This window comes from Petaurus breviceps, unplaced genomic scaffold (assembly GCF_028583685.1).
Source record: "Petaurus breviceps papuanus isolate PSGF00001 unplaced genomic scaffold, PetGlider_PUasm1.0 90692, whole genome shotgun sequence".
NCBI classification, from domain to species: Eukaryota; Metazoa; Chordata; class Mammalia; order Diprotodontia; family Petauridae; genus Petaurus; species Petaurus breviceps.
The window spans coordinates 1494999-1516596 of record NW_027187313.1 but is presented as its reverse complement, the minus strand read 5'-3'; the positions used below and the strand labels follow the sequence as shown (position 1 = coordinate 1516596).

The 21598-nt window shown below is 38.9% G+C and overlaps 2 protein-coding genes across 8 annotated transcripts in view; one reads left to right on the top strand and one right to left on the bottom strand.

Annotated features, from left to right (window-relative positions):
- The window catches only part of TOR3A (torsin family 3 member A), a 41249-nt gene extending 38386 nt beyond the window's left edge, over positions 1 to 2863 (top strand). Inside the window, exon 7 of the mRNA XM_069065475.1 lies at positions 2724 to 2863. Coding sequence (XP_068921576.1) covers positions 2724 to 2740 — 17 coding nt within the window. The 3' untranslated portion in view covers positions 2741 to 2863. The remainder of the gene's footprint in view (positions 1 to 2723) is intronic.
- Positions 1 to 21598, bottom strand: part of ABL2 (ABL proto-oncogene 2, non-receptor tyrosine kinase) — a 104667-nt gene that overhangs the window by 11189 nt on the left and 71880 nt on the right. For all 7 annotated transcript variants that reach the window (XM_069065466.1, XM_069065469.1, XM_069065468.1 and 4 more), the window contains 9 exons: positions 20945 to 21115; positions 16650 to 16945; positions 13638 to 13910; positions 9416 to 9500; positions 7265 to 7442; positions 6564 to 6748; positions 5373 to 5525; positions 3525 to 3614; positions 249 to 422 (listed from right to left, as the gene is read on the bottom strand). In XM_069065466.1, coding sequence (XP_068921567.1) covers positions 249 to 422; positions 3525 to 3614; positions 5373 to 5525; positions 6564 to 6748; positions 7265 to 7442; positions 9416 to 9500; positions 13638 to 13910; positions 16650 to 16945; positions 20945 to 21115 — 1605 coding nt within the window. The remainder of the gene's footprint in view (positions 1 to 248; positions 423 to 3524; positions 3615 to 5372; positions 5526 to 6563; positions 6749 to 7264; positions 7443 to 9415; positions 9501 to 13637; positions 13911 to 16649; positions 16946 to 20944; positions 21116 to 21598) is intronic.

The following is a 21598-nucleotide window of genomic DNA, read 5'->3' as shown; positions in this document are numbered from 1 at the left end:
CTTGATGTAACTCTTTTCCCAGAATTACCAAGGTATTTATCATTTGAGATCAGAATAATGTGGTTAGGTAGACAAAGCTGGAGATGGTTCCTCGTGTGGGGACAGTACCAAGGACCACCTAAAGTGGTGGGTAAAACTGTCACTATCCTTGCCAAGTGGAGAGCCCAGCAACCCAGCGACATAAAGAAAAGTACCCTGCCCCACTGCTTCTCAGTGTCTTCTGGACTCTGTCTGCATCCCTCTCATACCTGGTGCCGAGCTGGAGGCGGAGGGCTCCACAGAGTCTTGGGTCCCATCTATATTCTCTTTGTTCTCTGCCTGCTTCTTCAGTGTCCTGGTCTTGGAAGGAAGTAAGGGTAATCGAGGCAGGTATGGTACGATGGATGAAGAGGAAGCTGTTCTCCCAAGCTCCTCAGCTACCTCTGTGAGAAGACACACAAGGGTAGAGGAAAGGCCAAGATAAACAATGTTCTAATCTGGGAAAGGGAAAATTGTTTTAGAGAAAGCAACAAACTGAGGGAGTATTGCAAACTGAGTTACAATGAAGAATGATTACTAAATACACTTTTTAAAATGTCAAGAACATGAAGCGGAGGGGGAAGGGAAGAGAAGGAAAAGGGGGAGGAGAGTAATGAAGAAGAGGTGAAGGGAAAAGGAGGGAAGGGAAGGAGAGAAACTGATTGAAACTGAAAATCTGAGGCAGTTAAGAGACAGGACAGGTGGTAAATTCTCGGTTCCTACGTTTGTGGCCTCTTCTCTTGCACAGCCATGGAGCTCAGAGAATACTCAAACTGGTTTGTCACCTTTTAGCTTTATCTCAAAGGTAATTCACTTAGATCACAGCACACAGCCACCCCCACAAACAAACTTTTTAGGCTACTCCTGCGCACTAAAAAGAGGAAGGATACAATCCGTTCCATTATGTAAATGTAAATTAGAAAACTGCTTGCCCCCTCAATTAGTCAGCCATAGCTGATCTATTAATAGAAAAATGCAGTTTAGCAATGCACTTCATAAAATAACATTTTGCTTTTATTGGATACCATCAAAAGTACTGAAGCAGAATCATTTGGACAACAGAGTACAGTGAGGAAGAGTAAAAGGTGAAATTCTGGAATTTTAAAAATAATTTATAAATTTTAAATGCTCATTACTTTTTAAAATACCTCAGAAAATTTGCTTTGGGCAAGTTTTTACTGATATTTTTTATAGCACTTAAATTTCCCCTTGTATCCTTCTCTTTCCCCCCTCCCATTTAATAATTTTTTGAAAGAAATAAAGAGAAATAAAAATCTGAAGATGTTCCTCATCTGTGGATTTCTCAGTCCTGCATAGAAGTCAGGGTTCTGACAGGGGTTTCTTCTCATATATCTTCTTGGGACCATGCTTATGCTTTGTAATTTAGCAACGCTTTTTTTTTTTTATCGTTTTGTGGTTATTCTTTCTGTTGACATGGTTGTAATCATGGTGTCGATTATTTTCTTGGCTCTGCTGACTTCACTCTTCATGCTTCTCAGTCATCATGTTCATCATTTCTTGTAGCACAATGATATTGCATTACATTCATATTCCGCAATGTGTTTATCTCTTCCCCAATCAGTGGCCATCTATTTAGTTTGCAATTTACTGCCACAAAAATTCCGATATATTATAGGGACTTTTAAAAATGAATAACCTCCTTGGGATATATGCTTCTTAGCAGAATTTCTGGGTCAAAGTACACGGACATTTTAGTAACTTTACTTGTACATCAGATGATTTTTAAAAAATTTTTTGTTACTAGCAATGGGAAGGTAGGAAAACCCAACAAAGAAATGAGTATGATAACTCACAGAGACCAGCAAAATCTTTCTCAAGTATATTTTAATACTTCCAAAGATTCATTATTTCAATGATAAGTATTCTCTCCACTACTGCAAAGTATAAGCCTTCCATACCTAAAAGGTATAAAGTAGCTGGTGGCAGAGTGGATAGAGTATCATGCGTGGAGTCAAGAAGACTCAGATTCAAATTTGACACTTTCTAGTTGTGTGACCCTGGGCAAGTCACTTAACCTATGTCTGCTTCAGTTTCCTCATCTGAAAAATGTACCTCCCTCCCCTAACTGCTGAGGATAAAATAGGACAATATCTGTAAGGCACTAAATAAGTGCTAGCTGCTATAATAATAATGATACCTAGGCAGATAATTTTCATTAGCTACTATGACCAAAAGCATTTGATACCTGTGGCCAAATCTATGGTGAGAGGTTGTCTGAATTTAGTGAAACTGGCACTCAGAAAACATACACAATTTGTGGCTTGACTTAGACTTGAAGCTTTTGCAGTCTGGAAGGACTTGACAAAGTTTGTGTTCCTTTAACACAATCTGGTATCAATTATCTATATGCTATGTTCATTGGAAAAGGACTTAAATGAAGATTCTAATGTATTATCCTGAACTGAATTTTACAAATATTACTTCTTGAGATAAACATAGAAACTTTAAAACTATCAGTTTAAAAATTAACTTGCTTTTTGAAAACAAAGACTTCTTTATTTTGATAATTTTTATCTGAAAGGGAGATAATGGTCTAATAAAAAATGATTAAGTTGAATAAAGTCAGGTCAAAGAGGAAAACATTTCAAAGAAGGTAAAAGTATTCAATGAAGAGACAATACGAGTTAGAAGTTGATTTATGCTACAGTCCTACTTCATTAGTTTATATTTTAAATCTGTTCCAGGCTCAAGACGATCATGATACTAAGCTTAACTAAACAGGAAATGGAAGTACCATCAAACCCAAGGGACCAACTCTGCTATATCCAAATTCTAGTCATCTTTGAAGGAAGATTCTTTTCAGACATTTTTGTTGATGACACTTTTCTTTTTCTCATTTGAATTGTTGTTCCTTCATTCTCGAAGAGGACCATGACAGCAGGCAGATACTACCATGACTTGCAAGTGAATTGGATTTAAGTGAGGGGGGGCTGTGCAAAGTCACCCAGCTCACTTTCTCCTTCAGAGGCATCTAGGTCCAGTGGTCAGACATGGGTCAGGACAACTGGAGATGGTTCCCTATCATTTGAATTATAGTAAGGAAAATGGGCAAAATTCAGTTTTGTTTTCATTAACTTCTATTAATTGCTTTTTGAAGATTTCTTCTGTTGTGTATACCAATGATTGTAAGATTAATAAAACATCTTAGATCTTGGTTCCTTTATGAATTGCTTCTACTTCTGGGGTAGTGGGTGATTGGAAGATTTAAAAATGTATCTTTCTTTCTTCTTGTTCCTGCACCTTAAATGTTGCCAAATTAAATGAATTATCAAGCTGATTCTCTCAGGAAATTACTAAATTAATTTCCCAGTAAAATTTACCTTTGATATTAAAGACCTAAGATACATAAAGGAATGCCCTTCTTTTTCTCCTCCCTGAACAAATAAAAACTATCAGCATTAATATAGTGGGAAAAATGGTATCCCAAGACCACAAAGATCCATTCCTCTGAAGTGTCATCTTCATCAGTGGGACCAGATCCTCACCTTCAGATATGCTGGAGTCATGGAACATAGTTTCAAAAGCTTGATGTGTCTCAGCAAAAGATGGCCTGTCGGAAGGACTCCACTTCCAGCCTATATCATAAAAAATGGGGTAAAATGTTTAATATTTCCTGCAATGACAAAAAAATTAACTAGAGCAGGAGTTCTTAACCTTTTTTTGTGCATCAGGGATCCTTCTGGCAGCTTGGCAAAAGCTTACTGATCCTTCTCAGAATAATTTTTTTAAAATCTTAACAGAAGGAAATATTAAATTTCAGTTACAGGTTAGTAAAAATAAAGATGTGATTTTTTTTTCCCCATCCAATTTTACAGACCCTCCCTTTAAATCTATCTATAGATCCCTGGGGGAGGGTGGTGTTCATGAGTCTCCCAGGTTAAGAACTCCTGCACTTGGGGTTTGAAGAACTAATGGTACATGTACAAGACAGGGAAAACTTGGCTAGGTAAAACAATTCACATGACAATGGTCTGTGTGTTTTAGCAGTTTGGAAATTTACTGAGTTGTTATGACATGATATACCCTGAAAAACTAACGTCATCTTAGGCTTCATTAAGAAAGACAAAATATCCATGGTGCAAAGGAATGAATAGTTTCACTATACTCTGTCCTGGTCTGGGCACCACATTTTATGAAGGGTATTGACAGTAACTAGGGAGGTGAGGAGAACTGGGATCAGGCCATATGAACATCAGCATTACAAGGGAAGACTTAGGTAGACATGAAAAATGTCTTTAGGTATTCAAATGTCTATCAAGTGGAACACGAATTAGGTTTGTTTCGCTTGGGTTCAGAGAACAGAACTGGGAACAAATGTAGAAGTTGGAGAAAGGCAGTTTTAGGTTTGAGGTAAAGAAAAATGTCCTAGCAATGAGGTTTAAAAGTAGAAACAGTTGCCCTTCACTGGTAGTCTTTAAGTGGAGACTAATGCTATAGAAAGAATTCCTGTAGATTCTTCCAACTTTGAAATTTTCTAATGATAAGACTCCTCATCTCAGACAAACATTGGACAAAACTGTAGAGACTGAATGTTTACTGATATGGAAAATGCATGTGAGGGTAATGAAGAAGCAGATGATAAACTGGACAACAGGCTCCAGACCAGAAGGACCAGTGGCCAGCAGTTGAAACGCTGGGGCTTCCATGTGCTAGGGCCCCAGCAACGACACGGTCAGGTCTCTACCCTCAGGATGATACTCTAATGGCTTATTTCCCCTGAGGAAAAGAGACATTCCAGGTATCTCAGTGCCCTTCACCTTTAGAAATAATCAGTTCTATTTCAATCTCTGGATTGAAGTAGCTGAATCTCAGTTTAAGTAGGAAGGAACGCAGAGTTATTGCAAGTTAACACAGTACAGTGGGGGTAACCTTGCCTCAGAAAGGTAAAACTTTCATGACCTATGCCTAACACAATAACTCTTCATCACTAACCCTCCCCCACCTCCTAGCCCTACCAGATACCCTTGTTATTCACAACAGAAGCTGTCTTCAAATACTCTCCAATGGCTAGACACACAGTCATGTGGCTGGTTGTTTAAAGCAGCGCTCCCTTAACCTTTCATCTTGAAAGCCTAAAGAAAATCTTATCTTTCCACTGAAGATGTCAACTTTCTTCAGGTTAACTGGGTCACTGTTACTAGGACTAAATGAGACCCAAGAACATGTAATGTGATTTGTCACTTGGCTGGGGTACAGCAAAGCCCTACCAAATAAATGCCACTAGACACTGTATTAAGTCTAGCAACCCAAGGAGGCAAAATGTTCCAGATTCCTTCAATCATCTTGAGTTACTGATTTAATCTTCCAAAATAAAAACAGGCAAAAGTACTCACATGCCCTCATAAGTTCATAGACTTTCGGTGGACACCCTTCAGGCTGCTCCATTCGATATCCTTTCTCCAACAGATCATAGACCTGAGACAGGTCAATACCTGGATATGGTGACATGCCATAGGTTGCAATTTCCCATAACAGTACCCCAAAGGCTGAATAAGGAAATAAAAAACAAAATAAGGAGATATGCCTTTTTCCTGATACACTACTTTTTCTCATAAGTTATCTTTACTGTCAGCTTTGAGGGGCTGGGAGGAGGTGCTGTTAACCTCTCCTACTGTGATCTGTCTGTTATAATATTTGCTACAGTAACTACTGCACCTGCAGGAGTAAAAGAACTTTTTCCTTCAACCTCTTAGGACAAATTTACATTTTTTTTTGTGTGTGGATGCATGACCCTAGGTTTTTCACTAAATAAACATGAGACAGAGAAGATAAACTATAGCATAAAGGGGTAGGCCATCATTAATTTACTTCTGGACTACTTCGTCATCTATTTCAATAGTTATAAGGCATTTACCCTGACTTTTAAGATATATGAAGAGCATTTTGCACTTTGAGGAACAGTCCTAGAAGTTTCAGTTAATTTTAAAATTGGAGGTGCATGTCAGGCAAGACTCAAAGTAAGGGGAGGAGTCTGATGGTACGAGTCACAGGTATTGAGCTTGGGATCACTGGTCAATGGTTCAACAGCTCTTGCTATAGACAATTTGTTCTACAACTTTTTCCCCAATTAATTATACTTCCTAAAAAGTCTGTAAGGAGGGAAAAGTCTAGAAGGTATAAAAAAAGTCTACAAGGCATAAAAAACTAAAAGTGAATTGGTCAGAGGCAGGTGGACCTAGGATGAGAATTTATAGTCAAGATTTTGAGCTTTTTCATGCCATTGAGCCATACTGTCTCCTGAGGAGGCAAGAACTAAACAGGAGCTGGGCTGACCACTGTTGGGAGAAGGCACCTTTAAGCCCTTTTCAGAGAGAAACAGGAAAAACATGTGTCCACAAGACTCTAATAAAATAGGAAGGGGAAAAGTTTACTTTTTCTGAGGTTCTTTAAAACTCTGATATAATTATAGAGGATCTGGTGGGGAAAGGAAAATGAGCAGCACCAAAAATCAAACGCTAGAGGATGAGGTCATTTATGAAAAACAAGATTACATCTAGGCCAAGAGAGCTCTCTTTCCTTCTTACCCCAGACATCAGATTTGATTGAGAAGGTGTTGTAGGCCAGGCTTTCTGGTGCCGTCCACTTGATAGGGAATTTTGCTCCAGCATGGGCCGTATAGGTATCTCCAGTCATTAATCTACTTAAGCCAAAATCAGCAACCTTGACCACATGATTCTCTCCTACCAAGCAATTACGAGCTGCTAGATCTCTGTAGAAGAGAAAACACGGACACGATTACATTCACAGTGAAGAAAAGAGCTTTTAATATTTCATTCAGGGTCTTCAAGAGCAAGAACTTTAGAGAAGATGCTGACAGCCATGTCATTCTTATAACACTGAGAGACCATCAAGTGATTACAGTCTTTGGTGGTTCAAGAATAAGGCTAATTCTCTAAGAGTAATTTCCCTGGCAAGCACAAAATGTGTACGCTGTGTGTGTATGTTCATTACTGGATATTAAGTTAATATATTGCCTATTTATTACTGGAAAGGAGTTAGGCAAGATGATCTGAAAGGTGTCTATGACCCATTCCATCACTGCCAGAGGTAAGGCTAAACTTCTACATCATACCACTAGAGGGAGCAAACAGACTAAATATGTAAACAAAGGCCAAAGGGGTCCTGGTTGGTCCCAGGCCTTGGCTAATGAACGGATCAGGGTCTCTGTTCTCTGAGAGGCCCCGCCAGGAGGCCCCTTGGTGGTCAGGCCTGCCTGCTCACTCACCGATGGATGAAGTTTTTTTTCTCCAAGTATTCCATGGCAGAGGAGATCTGCGTGGCCATGTAGAGCAGCACCACGGCGCTCACCTCTTCTCGGTTGCACTCTCGCAAGTAGTCGAGTAGGTTTCCATATGGCATATATTCAGTCACGATATAAAAAGGTGGCTCCAAGGTACACACCCCTGATAAGCCAGAAAAGGTCAAAGGTTGAGAACATTTTTAAAGAGGCTGTCGTGAGGGGTCTCACCTCTGTACCACCCAACCATTCTGGTCATGTGAAACACTGGGTTGCTTTTAAAAATTCCATTCTCATGCGCTTTTTTCTTCTCTTCTCACAAGATACTCTTCATACTGACACGACTGAAAAAAGGATCCCATTCATGAGGGTGCCCCTGGTCTCCTCTTTTGCCTTGTGGAGATTCTCTGGTTTCACAGCGTTTACAGAAGCCAGAGCAAAGGCACTGATGGGCAGAATGTGACCGAGATTCTTCACATCCTCAAAATAACAGTAGCTGGCACTTAAAGTGTGCTTTACAGTTTGAAAAGGCCTTTATGTATGTTATTTCTATAATCAAGTGTGGCAGGTACAGAGTATAAAGCAATTGTCCATGATCACACAATGAGTACTAGAAGGGGAATCAGAGCCCACATCCCTAAGACCCCAAGTCCAGGGACCTCTCACCACAGGACAGTGAGGCCCCCCACCCTGCCCACCACGCACACACATGGCTTCTTATAGAATGATTACTCTTCTGTCTATATTGAATTACAGGCTGTGAGCTCATACTTAGCAAAAGGGCTGTTAAGAGTTTCAGTCTACCTGGATATTAATGATGAAACAGAGACATTTCAGCCTCATCTGCCAAGTTCCTGGTACATGTCATTAGGACTAACGGGACTAATACGATTTCCTGTGATATTTTGGCCTTTATCGAATACTCACATGAGTTGACAGCTCCTGATAACCCGGCCCCATCCCAATTCTTCAGTCTTACTACACATTACTTCTCTCCATCTACTCCACAGTTCAGACAAGCTCATCTTGCTGCTCCTCACACAGAATATCCTACTTCCTTTCTGTGTAACTTTGGACTGGATGTTCCCCTCCTTGTCTCTCCCCTTTTTAAAAGACAATTCAACGCCAAGACTTAGCTCAAGATCTTCTGAATATGGCCTTTTCTGGTTCCTGCAAGAGTACCTACTACCTTTTTCCTTCAAAGTTAGCTTGTATTTAGTTGTATGTTTTATATGTGCCTATATATGTGCATCTTGTCTCTCTTGTTAGAAATCAAGGACTACTGGATTTTTGTCTTTGTATGCTTAGTACCTAGCACTCAAGGTACTTCATAAATACTTGTTGATTGATCAAATCCTTGTAGACCACCTTCTTGGTTTTTCTCAAGTGGATTCTTAGCACCACGAAAAAGTGAAAAGAGCCCAAACCCTCACAGGTGAGTGTGTTTCGATTTTTTTTTTAATTTCACTGGCTGAAATGGCTAAAGCACCTGTCACCAAGTAGCCAGACTAATGGTGATGCATCTCTCTGTATTTAGACTGATCCTGAGAAAGCAGACAAGTTCATTGCTGGGACTGTCTTACCCACATTCAAACAAAAAAGGTTAGTTAATTTCTGAGGTCATTTCTGTTTGAATTTTAATAGAGGACAAGGGTAAGGGAGAGAAATATGTAAGTATCAAAAGGGGAAACAAGATGAAAATAAGCAGAGAACAGCTAAAAGGAAAAATGAGGAGGACATAATATAATCAAAGTATAAGACATGCATGAGGAGAACCCTTTGTGTCAGTACAAAGGGAACAGACCTGCCTAGATGACTAGGCATGGGCCCAACTTCTCGGCCTTGATGTCTTGCTTCCTCGAAGCTCTGTTCTATCTGACGCTCCTGCTGATTCAGGTAAAAGTATGTAATGCCTCATGAACTACAGTAACACATTTTAATTAAGTCAAGGCTGTTAAGTTTCTCAGGCGATTCTCAACAAAGTACGTAAGTTGTATGAGGCAGCCTGCAATGACACCTTTTTTTGAAAGGATCTGTTCTGAGAGTAGCCATTACAGGACTTCCAAAAAGACAATTTAGAAATGAAACTGCAGATCAAAGGATTTGGGAAAATCTGGTAAAAAGATAAGGAAACTTTACCTAGTAGCTGTACTAGATTAGGATGTTTGATTTCTTTCATCACAGCAGCTTCTTTTAAGAATTCTTCCACCTCCATGGTGTCTTCCTAAAAAGAAAAAAAAAAGAGGGAAAATACCCTTTATGAGTTACTCAAGGTCAGCTTACCTCTCTGCCCCTTCACCTCCAAACATAAAAGTCAAAATAGGAAATGAGGGGTGGCTTGGTCGTGCAGTGAGTAGAGCACTGGCCCTGGAGTCAGGAGGACCTGGGTTCTCTCTCTCTTTCTCTCTCGCACACACATGCTAGCCATGTGACCTTGGGCAAGTCACTTAACCCCAATTGCCCTACCCTCCCCCTTCCAAAAAAAAAAAAAAACCCAAAATAGGAAATGAATTCTGACACATGAATTCCGAATACCTCTTTTAGTTTATTAGAACTACTCCCATTGACAAGCTGAAGGATGACTTTTAGGTCACATTCAAGTGACCTAAAAATCCAGAATTCTGTAGTAAATCCCAGATGAGTGAAGGGCAATAATCAGACATAAATATCCAAATTATGGGGGCTGTTGTTTTTTTCAAAACTCATTCTTTTTCTTTCTTAAGGAATTCAGCAGCTTCTCACTATTGTCTTCTCCTCCCAGACTCCTGTTTTGTTACTAGCAGACTTAAATATTCGTAGGGATAACATTCAAGCTACTTAAATTTCCAGTTCTTCAGCTTCTTTAAATTCTGTGACCTACTACTCCTTTACTACCACTCACACATGGTCCTCACCATTACCCAAAATGTTCCATTTCCCTCCTTAAAAACTTTCACATTTCTCTATGTTATGCTAACCTTTCATCCTTTCATCTCTCCCTGGTAAACCTATTCTTCACTCTCCTTAAGACCTCCAATCTCACCACTCCTTAGAACTTTCTCTGGCTATTACCCTTGCTCTGGACTTTACTTCCTTCCCTTTCCAACTTCTACTTTGACTCAACATTGTCCCCACCCTCAAAGCCTTTACCCCACTCTTACCAAACCTCAATCCTGGATTATTCCTATCATCTGCCTCCTCCACTTGGACTCAAATGCTGCTAAATGGAGATAGAAAAAGTTTCACAACCATGCTGACTGGTTACATTACAAAGTCATACTATTCACTTTAACTGGGTCCTCACTACAGTAAGAAAATACTTTTATTCCTCCTTAATTGATTCCCTATACTAATCCCCACAGTTACTATTCCAAGCTTTCTTTTTTTTCCTCAAGCATCTACTTTTCCCCTTATCTCAACTAAGGATCTTACTTCTTACTTTACTGAGAAAACTGAGGGCATCTGATGTCTGATGTGAGTGTCACCATTTCCCTTTCTCTCCATCTCAAAATCCCTTGATATAATCTCCCACTCTCTTCTCCTTTCCTCAATGACCAAGAAGCTGCCCTTCTCTTTGCCAAAGTCAATTTCTCAACATGTGTCCTTGAGCCTATCCCCTCTCTTCTTCTTCAATACACTGCAACCTCAACCATGCCCTCTGATTTTCAATCTCTCACATCTACTGGTTCCTTTTCTCCTGCCTTTCAACACAGCCAAGTCTCCCCCATCTTTAAAAATATCTTCATTAGACTCTACTATTCCCTCAAGCTATCATCCTAGATCTTGCCTTCCTTTCTTAAAGTCCTAGAAGAAGCTAACTACACAAGCTAGACATCACTTCCTTTCCTCTCATTCACTCATTAACCCTTTGTGATCTTGCTTCTGATCTAATTACTCAATTGAAATTGCTTTCTTCAAACTTAACAACTCTTTATGGGTTTTCACAATACTAACCTTTTCTAGTTTGCTAAGAGGTCTTGAACTTCTCACTCCCCTTTGTGGGTATTCTCCAAAGTTCTATCCTTCTCTTCTACTCATAAACTCCCAAAGATTTAATAATTGTCTCTATACAGATGACTCCAGATACAAGCAGTCCCAGTCTCCAGAGTTTTAGTCCAACATCACCAGTTGCCTATTAGATACTTTAAAGTGGCCATTCTAAAAACATCCCAAACTATCTAAAATTAAACTCACTGTATTTCCTGCCAAACCTCCCTATTTCTAACAAAGGAGCCATCATTCTTCTACCTCCTAGGTTCACAACTATGATATTGTCCCTGGACTCCTCTCTCTCCCATAACTCGCATATCCAATCAGTTGTCAAACCTCACAACTTCTACCTCTGTGGTATCTTTTACACCCCTCTGCTCTATTCAATCCTTATTTCAGGCCTTTGTCACCTCTCTCCTGGACTACCATAAGAGCCTCCTGACTGGTATTCTTGCCTCAAGTGGGAGGCATTATCCCACATGCTGGGGTTATTAGAAAGGCAAAAATATACCGCTCCCTGACCTCAAGGGCCTTACATTTTCCTGCAAGCAATCAACAAGAACAAAAATAAGAAAATACAAAATACATGCAAAGAAATTTCTTGTGGGAAGCACACCAGTAACTGGGGCAATTGTGGCAATCATCTTCCTACAGGAGGCTGCATCTTTACTGAGCCTTGGAAGAGAGCCAGGACTCCAAGAAACAGAGCTGAGGATGGAGGGTATACTGGGAGACTGGCTGGACAAAGGCACAGACATGGATGTGGGCTGTGGTGCAAGGGGATATAGCAATGAGGTCAGCTTGGCTAGAAAGCAGAATGTGGGAAGGAGAATAATTTTCAGGAAGACTAGGAATATAGACTGGAACAGGCTGTGAAGGGCTTTAAAACCAAACAAAGGAATTTATATTTTATCTTACAAGCAGTAAGAAGCCACTCAAGCTTCTTTAGGAGGGTAGTGGTGTGGTCAGACCAGTGCTTTAGGAATATGAACTTGCCAAGTTCATACTGGAGTACCGAGCAGAACATGTACATGTGAAATACAGATTAGAACAAGCAGAGAGTGGCTGTATTATTCACTGAAAGTTAATTTGCCAACTATGCTGAGTGCCCAATGGATAAAGTAGAGAAGACAGGGAAGGCCAATTAGGAGGCGTGCAATAATCCTGACATACTATAACGAAGGGCCTGAACTAAGGTGGTGGCTCTGTGAAAAGAAAAAGGGATGGCTATCAAAGATGCTATGGAGGTAGGACTGACAAGACTTGGCAACTGATTTGGCATGGGGGGAGGGGAGACAGAGAAGGGGAAGGAATGAAAGAGAAGGAAGTACAGAGGATGACCTGGGTTGCCAAACTAAGTGACTGAAGAATAGCTGTACAACAGAAATAGACAAGTTGGGAAGAGGCACTGTTTTGGGGGCAAAGAATGAATTCTGCATATGGTAGGTTTCGAGATACCAACAGAACAACTAATTGGAAATGTCCAGCAGGTAGTTAGATGGTGATTCAGAACTGAAGCTCAGGCCTGGATATATAGATCTGAGAGTCATTAGCACAAAGATGGTACTTGAATCCACAGAAGCTGCTGAAGTCACTAAGAGAGAATGCAGTAAGAAAAGAGGATCTAGGACAGAATCTTGTAGAATAGCCACATGTAAAAAACAGGTTCACAGATGATGGTCTGTCAAAGAAGACTGAAGAGAAACAGGAGAACCAGGAGACAATAGTCAGAAAAATCAAGGGAAAAGAGAGTATTCAAACTGAAGTGGTTAACAATGCCGCAAACATGTTTCCTTATTTGTAAAATGGACATCACAATACCTATACCACTTAATGCAGAGTTGTAAAGAAAATGCTTTGTAAAACTTAATTTTTACACACACACAATCAAGTTGGGACAAGAGTAGAAACACTGATTTAGCTCTAGGTTGCACAGAGAAGAGAATAAATGAGGATAATCGCAAGAACACAGAATAAAGAGAGTATAAACCATTTCACTAAAGTGAAGCTCTATCAGCTTCATACTAAAACTGTGATTTAATGACACTAGCAGAAACCCTGACTAGCAAGGGGCAAGCAAAAAAAAAATTCTGTCCTCTCATTTCAAATGAAGAAATTTATTTCTAACTTCCCACTGAGAGTAACATCATATGCCTCCACAGTCAGACTCTCCCACGTGGGTTTTTCTCAGCAATGCAGGGAACAGTCTCCACTAAGATAATTTGCAACTACATCTTCAAGAAGGACCTGAGGTTAATGATCACAATTTGCTTAAGTGTTTGGCATCAGTGGGTGGAAGCATTCTAAAGGCAAGGGCATGCTGATATTTCCAAGTGACTAAGCTCAGTTCCAGACGAAAGAAGCCCAAGTAAAGTGATTCTCAACTACCCACCTTTAGCGTTTTCACAGCAACGGTAAGACTGTATTTCTTCCAGACGCCAACATACACCTCGCCGTATTGGCCACCCCCGAGTTTGTGCTTCATGGTGATATCAGTCCGTTCCATTTCCCACTTGTCATGGATGGGAGACACTCCATAGACTGTAGGCTTATTGCACTTTGGTGCTGGGTAGTGCAAGGTTGTCACTAGCCCATCAGCCACCGTAGAGTGATGATGAACAAGCTCTGCCAAAGTGCTGAATCGGCTTTCTGCTGTTACATACACCTGACACAAAATGGGGGCAGAGGGAAGGTAGGAAATGGAAAAAAAAACAAAAAAACTTGTGAGTAAAAAGGAGTATCTTTACTGGGCCAAAATTGAGAGAGCTTAATATTCATAGATTATAATAAAAACTTTGATGATACCAAAGAAAGCATAACACTTCAACTGCCCTGACTGTGTCCTTGCCTTTATAGGCATCTCTTCTATCTAGACAGGGGCTCCTGAACTTTTTGTGCTCCCAGCACAGTATTCTTTGTCACGAGGAACTGCAAGCACTTCAGTAGTATCTACGTTGGAACCCCTATGACAGAGTCAGAAAATTCGTGCATTCACAATTTTCCATCATAGGAGTATGAGTTTTTGTTGAATATTTTGTGAGTTCAGGGTCTAATATGTGCTGAAGTTAATATATGTACTGGGTAAAAAAAAATTTGTGAATAATATACTTTATAGCATGCTGGGTAAGAAAAATTTATACTAAATAAAACTTATACATTTTCTTTTAATTGCAATGATAGAATATTCAAAATGTTGTGGCACACTTAAAGAAACTTTTAGTATAACTTTGGAGAATTACTGGTCTAAACCAGAGGTGTCAAACACACAGCCCACAACAGTCTGAGCGTGGCCCAAACCAGAGGAAAATGTAATTGGGAAATATTTAACAAAATAAATAAAAATACAATGAAACACAGATAAAAGTACATTTTAAAACTAAGTCAATAGGTGGTCCACAGGGATCCTTCTGTATAGTTTAGTGGCCTGTTTCTGAGGTTTGACACCAGGGGCTAAGACCAATTTGCTGCTTACATAACAGGACCTCTCCAATCCCATGACTGGAGAGGTCTAAGACATTTTGGGGGGATAGTTACATTTTCATTTATTTGAATCTTACAGTCCAATTATTTGGTTGTACATATTTACAAGATAAAACAAAATGACAGAAACCATATTTCTGTCAATTTGCAGTGACACAGATATATAGTGGGGGAAAACGGTGAGGGGCAGGAGAGAGGCCATTCAAAAGCTAACTTCTATGTTACATCACTTGTAAATGATGTTAAGAATAGTCAAGTACAATTAATGACACATCTATTCGTATCCTAAAATGGTAAAGCAAAATGCTCCTCGTGAGGTCTAGGCATCTAGCTGGCTTACTACATTTTCTGAACTGTTTGACAATCTTTCAGAGATAGAGACAGAAAGAAAAGTCTTTTAAAATGAATTTCACATACTTGGTTTGGAATTTGTTCCCTCTATCACATAGTGATACAAGTTAGATTTCATTAACAACATAGTTCCCAGTATTTCAATCTCTTAAAGTTAATAACTACTATATTCTACCCAGTCTATCAATATTGGCCAATGTAGATATATGCCCTGTTTTAAGATAAAAGGATATTAATATGAACTTACAAACATTATGGGATGATTACTCAACATCACAAACTATTTACAATAGGGGGATCCTGTCCAGCTTATTTAATACATTAAAAATTTTAAATTATACAAATACTGAAATCTCAAAAAACCGATTTTCAGGAAAATAAGGGAGGTAGCCCAATGTCATTGAGAGCCTGGATTTTAGTGCCAGTTCTGTCAAAAATTAGCTACATGACCTAGGGAAAGTAATTTTACCTCTCCAGGCTTTGATTTTCCATTTTTAACAAGGGATTAAATTAGACAAACGTCTAGGAATCTTTCATGCTATAAAATGTTATGATGCTTTATTTATTTACTGAGTATAGCAAGGCATCATCCACTAAGTTCCATTTGGATGCTTCACTGTTTTTTGGGAAATGATCTGGGTGCTCTTAAGTCTATGCAAATGAAGTCAGCAGAGTAAGCTAGTACACTCTGCAAGGTTTGATCAAGTTGCAAATATTCTTAGCATGGCCCAGGAATAAACGATAGAGTAAGTCTGTTATCTCTAGACCAGCCTTAGTTTGGAGAGAGGTTCAACACCAGAAGGTTGGCCATCAGGTGATAAAATATTTTAGTGACCTTCTACTGCTCTTTAGTGAGGCATAGGAGGTTGCTGGGTACATATTAAAGAAATACTCTTCTTCATGAAATGAGGATCCCTGAAGTGCTACAAGACTCACCTAACATACTGAAAAATCGTTCTAGACCACATTCTACTGTGGTCAATCTGCCACAATTTAAAGTCACTTTATAAACACAAATTTTACCATCCATGAATTTTTTAACCAACTTTTCTTCCTAATAAGTAATAGACCCTATATTCAGAAAGTAAAAAGGATATTTTATCATTTGTCTGATCATGACCTCAAGTATATAGATAACAAAATTGTCTACAAGGCTACTTAAAAGCCTATGGGAAAACAAATCATATGCTGAAAAAGCACACAGACAAATGAACATACCAAAAAGAAGCTGCCTTTATTTGGTAAGGATGTTTAATTTTATCTCTTCCAATATTTCTAATACTAACGGCTTTAATTTACGTTAACACTTTATATTTAGAAAGTGTTTCAGGACACATTTGATGTTTATAATATTATTACTATTTGGAAACAAGCAGTGTTGGTGTTATACTCATTCAACAGAAGGGGAAAATTGAGGCTTGGAGGTTAAATAAGACTTATTTACTCCCAAATCGCACAGCCATTCATTGAATCCAAAACCTAGATCCAAATCTGGATCTTCTCCGTGCAGGCCCTGTTTCTCACACACCATTGGCCTCCTAGCTCACGCGAGGTCTTCGTGGAGATGTCTTACCTGTCCATCTGTGGTGGTATTGATCCTGTAGTGGTACACGCGTCCCTCGTACCGAAGTGAGATGGATAACTGCCCAGGGCTGCTCTCACTTTCCCGCACAAGGAAGCTGCCATTGATAAGGCTGCTGAGCAGATATTCGGCGGCACTTCGGGACACCGGCCCATGGTACCAGGAGTGCTTCTCCAGGCTGTTCACTGGGGTGATATAGTTGCTTGGCACCCACCCCTGTCCATTCTTAGAGCGGACCTCACTCCACTCGCCATTCTGGTTGTAACCTAGGACTCGGAGCTTCTCACCTAGACAGACGTTAGCAACAAAGAGGAAAAAAACGGATTTTAGGTTTCAGTCCAACGAAAGATACAAAACCAAAAACTCACAGACAAAACATTTTAAGGAGCAAATGTTATTTATGGAAGTTTCCTAAAGTGCTTAATAAGAAACTTTAAAATGAAATTAAAATCTTGTGAAATCACAATATGATTTCTTAACGAATTATGTATAACAGAAAGGAAAAGGAACTGATATAAAAAAGAGAGAAAATTTGAGGACCGTAACAGTTGAAAGTACAACCCTTTGTCAATACTATAGAATACTTAGATTTAAAAAAAGAAAATTAATCATTAGGACAGAAATTTGCAACTGTATGAAATGATCTCAATGTTCTTTCCACTATTTTGAAAGATCTATGATTTCACTAGTCTGGGTATTTTCCTTTTCCGCTAATATAGATTCTATTTCATTAGTTGTGATGACCAAAAAGAATAGTTTGGCAAACCCTTCTGGTGAAAAGCCTCTCTACACTGAACTAGGCTATTTCTCAGGAGACAGAAAGCAGTATACCATTGAGTCTGTACTCTTGCCAATATTTTTACAGTTTAGTAAAAGCTACAATAAGATGGACTCTACTGGTAACACCTTAAAAATCTTCAGTCTCTCGACAACACAATGAGGCATCCAAGTAGGACGTGTGGGGGGAGGAGTATCCAAGTAGAATGTGAGGAGGGAGGGGTATTCTACTTTCTTGTTCAGCTAAATTTACAAGGGAATCTTTCTGAAATGTTTTTATCTACTGAAATATTTATTATTTTAGAGAATGGGAAGGGACAGGAATAAAGAATTGATACTTTGCTGCAATAAAATCTTAATTCCAATTGAACATTTTTTATTACTTGCACTTCATCTGAAATGCCAGAATTACATTTTACCAAATGACACAAAAATGATTCAGGATTTACATAGAAATGCACATATATATGTAGAGTATAATATCTGCTCTGTGGCATATAAGAGAAAAAACCATAAGTAGAAGGACACGTGTATAGGCAAATTGTGAATATTCTTATCCATAGGTTTATATGTAATATAGGTAGATAGATACTCTTATTGATCACTTGTAACAAAATATAGGAACATGCACACAAAATTATTAAGGGATATCATGAAAGTATTTGCTTCAAGCAAAAGTAAAATAGCTGTATGAATATTAATGAAGTTATGAAGGAAAACAATGCTTCCTCCTCTCTACATGTTTTTAATTGTTATATTGTTTTCTAAATAACAAATGTATAATAAATAGCTGGCAGTTTTTGTTAGAGATAATTAGAGTGATAAAAAAATCACAAAGCTGTGCCCAGAATCAGACCTGGATTCAAATCCTATCACTGACATTTTTAGAATCACGTAATTTAGCAGTTGAAAGATCCTTTTAAAGTCTAAGCTAATGGGCTGATATTGTCAAGTAGCTGAGGTACTATAAGAGCCCATAGGGACAAATATGAGAATGCCAGGCCCAGGGGGGTCTAGAAACTCTTCTGTGAGGATGATCAGATCCCTAGACTCTGTTTCCTGTTCTGAATCCAGGAACATAAGACACACACTCTGATCTACAGAAAGAAGCACCAGGAGAATTTGGATCATTTATGGGTACATTTTAAAACTTCAATCATTGTTGTCTGAGGAGATGGTGAGATCTCTGGCATGGTGGGTGATGTGGATAAATCTCAACACGGCAAAACTATAATCTCTAAGTACTGTATCGTCTGGAGGGAAAACGAAGAGTATCATATTTACGCCTGGCTCCTCAGAGATGCAATTTTCCCTAGGACTGCTTTAGCTGCATCATGCATCATGGAAATCTTATAATATTCCATTACATTCCTGTACCACAGTTTAATAAGCCTCCATCTCCTGCCTCTGTGCATTTGCCCTGGCTGCCCCTCATGCCTGGCATGCTCTTCCTCCTGGCTTCTTCTAAATCTCAGCTAAAATCCCACTTTCCACAAGAGGCCTTTCCCCATCCCCCTTAATACTAGTCCCTCCTCTCTTAATTCAAATCTGTCTGTGTATATACATAGTTGTTTACATGTTGTCTTCCCCATTAGAATATGAGCTCCTGGAGGTGAGGACTTACTTTCCTTTCTTTATATCCCTAGGGCTAAGCACACTGCCTGGAAAAAAAATGACTCCAGTCTGACTAACCTTAATGTTGTTTAGTTGAACTCTCTTGTTTTACAGATGAAGAAATCTGAAGCTAAAGATAGTCTGAGCACAGTGGAAAGCCTTTCCTTTCAAACTCCACCTGCTCCAGAGTGAATGGACCTGGGTTCAAAACCTACCTGAGTGACTGGGCAAGTCACCTACCCTCTCATGGACATTAGTTTTTTCATGCATAAAATGAGGGAGTTTACGTAGATAACCTTGGAAGTCCCTTCAAGCTTTAGAATGCAGATCCAATGATCACACAGTTTCATTCTTATTAACTGTGTAACCAAGGTTCAATCACTAAACCTCTAAGTCTGAGGTAACTCCCTTAGACTTCTACTAAGTGGGATCTACATTTCTGGAGGAATTTCTTCCACTGAGAAAATCACAGATCCTTGGGCATATTGATGAGAGTGCTAAACTCTTTACCCTATAGGGAACATTAAGGCATAGTTCTTTTAAAAGAACCTCAGAGCCTATTAAGAGCTATTAAGCATATTAAGACACATCACCTAAGTAAATGAAAATGTGCTACACCAGAGATGTTAAAATTTCAGCTCCTAAAATTCCAGAGTACAGCCCAACCAGATTAAAATATAATTGAGAAATGTTTAATAAAATGAATAATATAACAAAGATAATGTTAATTTGTGACTTCCTAAGTCTCAGAGATTCATTTCTATTTGAATTTGACACCACAATTACAGTCTCTCTGTACTTAATAATGGTGATGATGACAATAATACTAGTTAAAATTTATATAGTGCTTACTCTGTGTCAGGCACTGTACTAAACGCTTTACAATTATTATGTCATTTGATTCTCACAACAACCCTGCAAAGTAAGTACTATTATTGTGCCCATTTCAGAGATGAAGAAATGGAGGCAAACAGAGGTCCTGTGACTTTCCCCCAAAATCACACAGCTAATAATGTCTAAGGCTGAATATGACTGTCCTGACTCTAGGTACTCAAGGCTCTATTCATGGGACTCTCTAGCTGCTATGGATGGATCTATGCTGTTTATTCATCTGGCAATCCCAGAATGAATGATTTTTATTTTGTTCCCTTCCTAGTACCAAGCTATGTGCCAGGAACTATGTCAAAGGCTGGATGAGGGTTAGTATTTACTTCATTTTTTACCTTTACAACTGAAACAAACTACATCCCATTTTGAGAAAGTTTCACTAAATGAAAAGCATTTCTTCCACCTTTCTCATTATTCTACCACTACGTGATTAAAATATGTATCATTTAGGCAACAAAAATCACCTTCTCCAAGTCAGGACTCAATGGGGATGGAAGCATATTAAGTTACAGTTTAATTCTGTGAGTCAAATAACAACAGCAGATCATACACAGAGACCATTATTCTAGACGTATCATTATTATTGGCGTTTTTAACAATATATTTGTACACTATGGTCTGACCTTTTTACAAATGTTCTCACAAATACTTCATTTACTCTTCAAATCAACTCCTTGTGACATCAATAAAGCAAGTATTATCTTCATTCTACTGGTGAGGAAACTATGCCCTCGTTAAATAATGGTACAGCCAGGCCCAGGCCCAGAACCCAGGGAGAAACTGAGGAGTGATGGAAGGTACTCTGGGGAAAGGAATCAAGTTCTACCACTCTTTTATTATGTGATCTTGGGCAAGTCAAACAACCACTTTGGACTTTGGTTTTCTTATGTCTAAAATAAGATGACTTTTAAGACTCCTTTTAGCTCTTAAAGTCTAAGATTCTATGAATTAATACAATATTTTCTACATGAAAATAAAAGGTGTGAAAACTATCCCCATAACTGTACCTTTGGTGATGCTGAGTGTATTGTCACCACTTGCCACAAAATCATAAAGTGCAACAAAGAGATTGGGGTCACTCTCAGTGGCTCCAAGCAAATTCTCCTTGGAGCTCCACCTGATGGCTTCATTCAGTGCCTGGGATTCAACTTCACAGCCATAGGGACGGTGCAGGGCTTCTGAAAAGACACAAAAAAGAAAAAAAAACTTTTACTTTATATGCAGTGACTAGAAATTCATCTGAATTTCTACACACAATTTCTATCACTTTTGTGAACTGAGCACATTGCAGAATGGGGATTTTAGGGAGAAAGAACCCTGTGTCTTTACCAGTACTTAAAAGGTAACCTATTAACATTTTAGACATGCAGACTGCTTTTTGTAGCCTGTGTGTAATACAGTGGCCATAGATAAAACTGCAAAATAAGCTTTCAGTTCTGTTTTCTATTCATCCTCTAAGGTTTCTTCCAGCTATAAATCTAAACTATGATTTACCAAAGTTAGAAAAGTTAGTGATATGGGAGATTCATTATTTTCTTAAAATAAAACTGTAGGAATTCCAGAAATGAATAGCTAAGAATTTTGTTAATCACAACACATTTTTTAAAGACTGAAGTGTGTGTGTGTGTGTGTGTGTGTGTGTGTGTGTGTGTGTGTGTGTG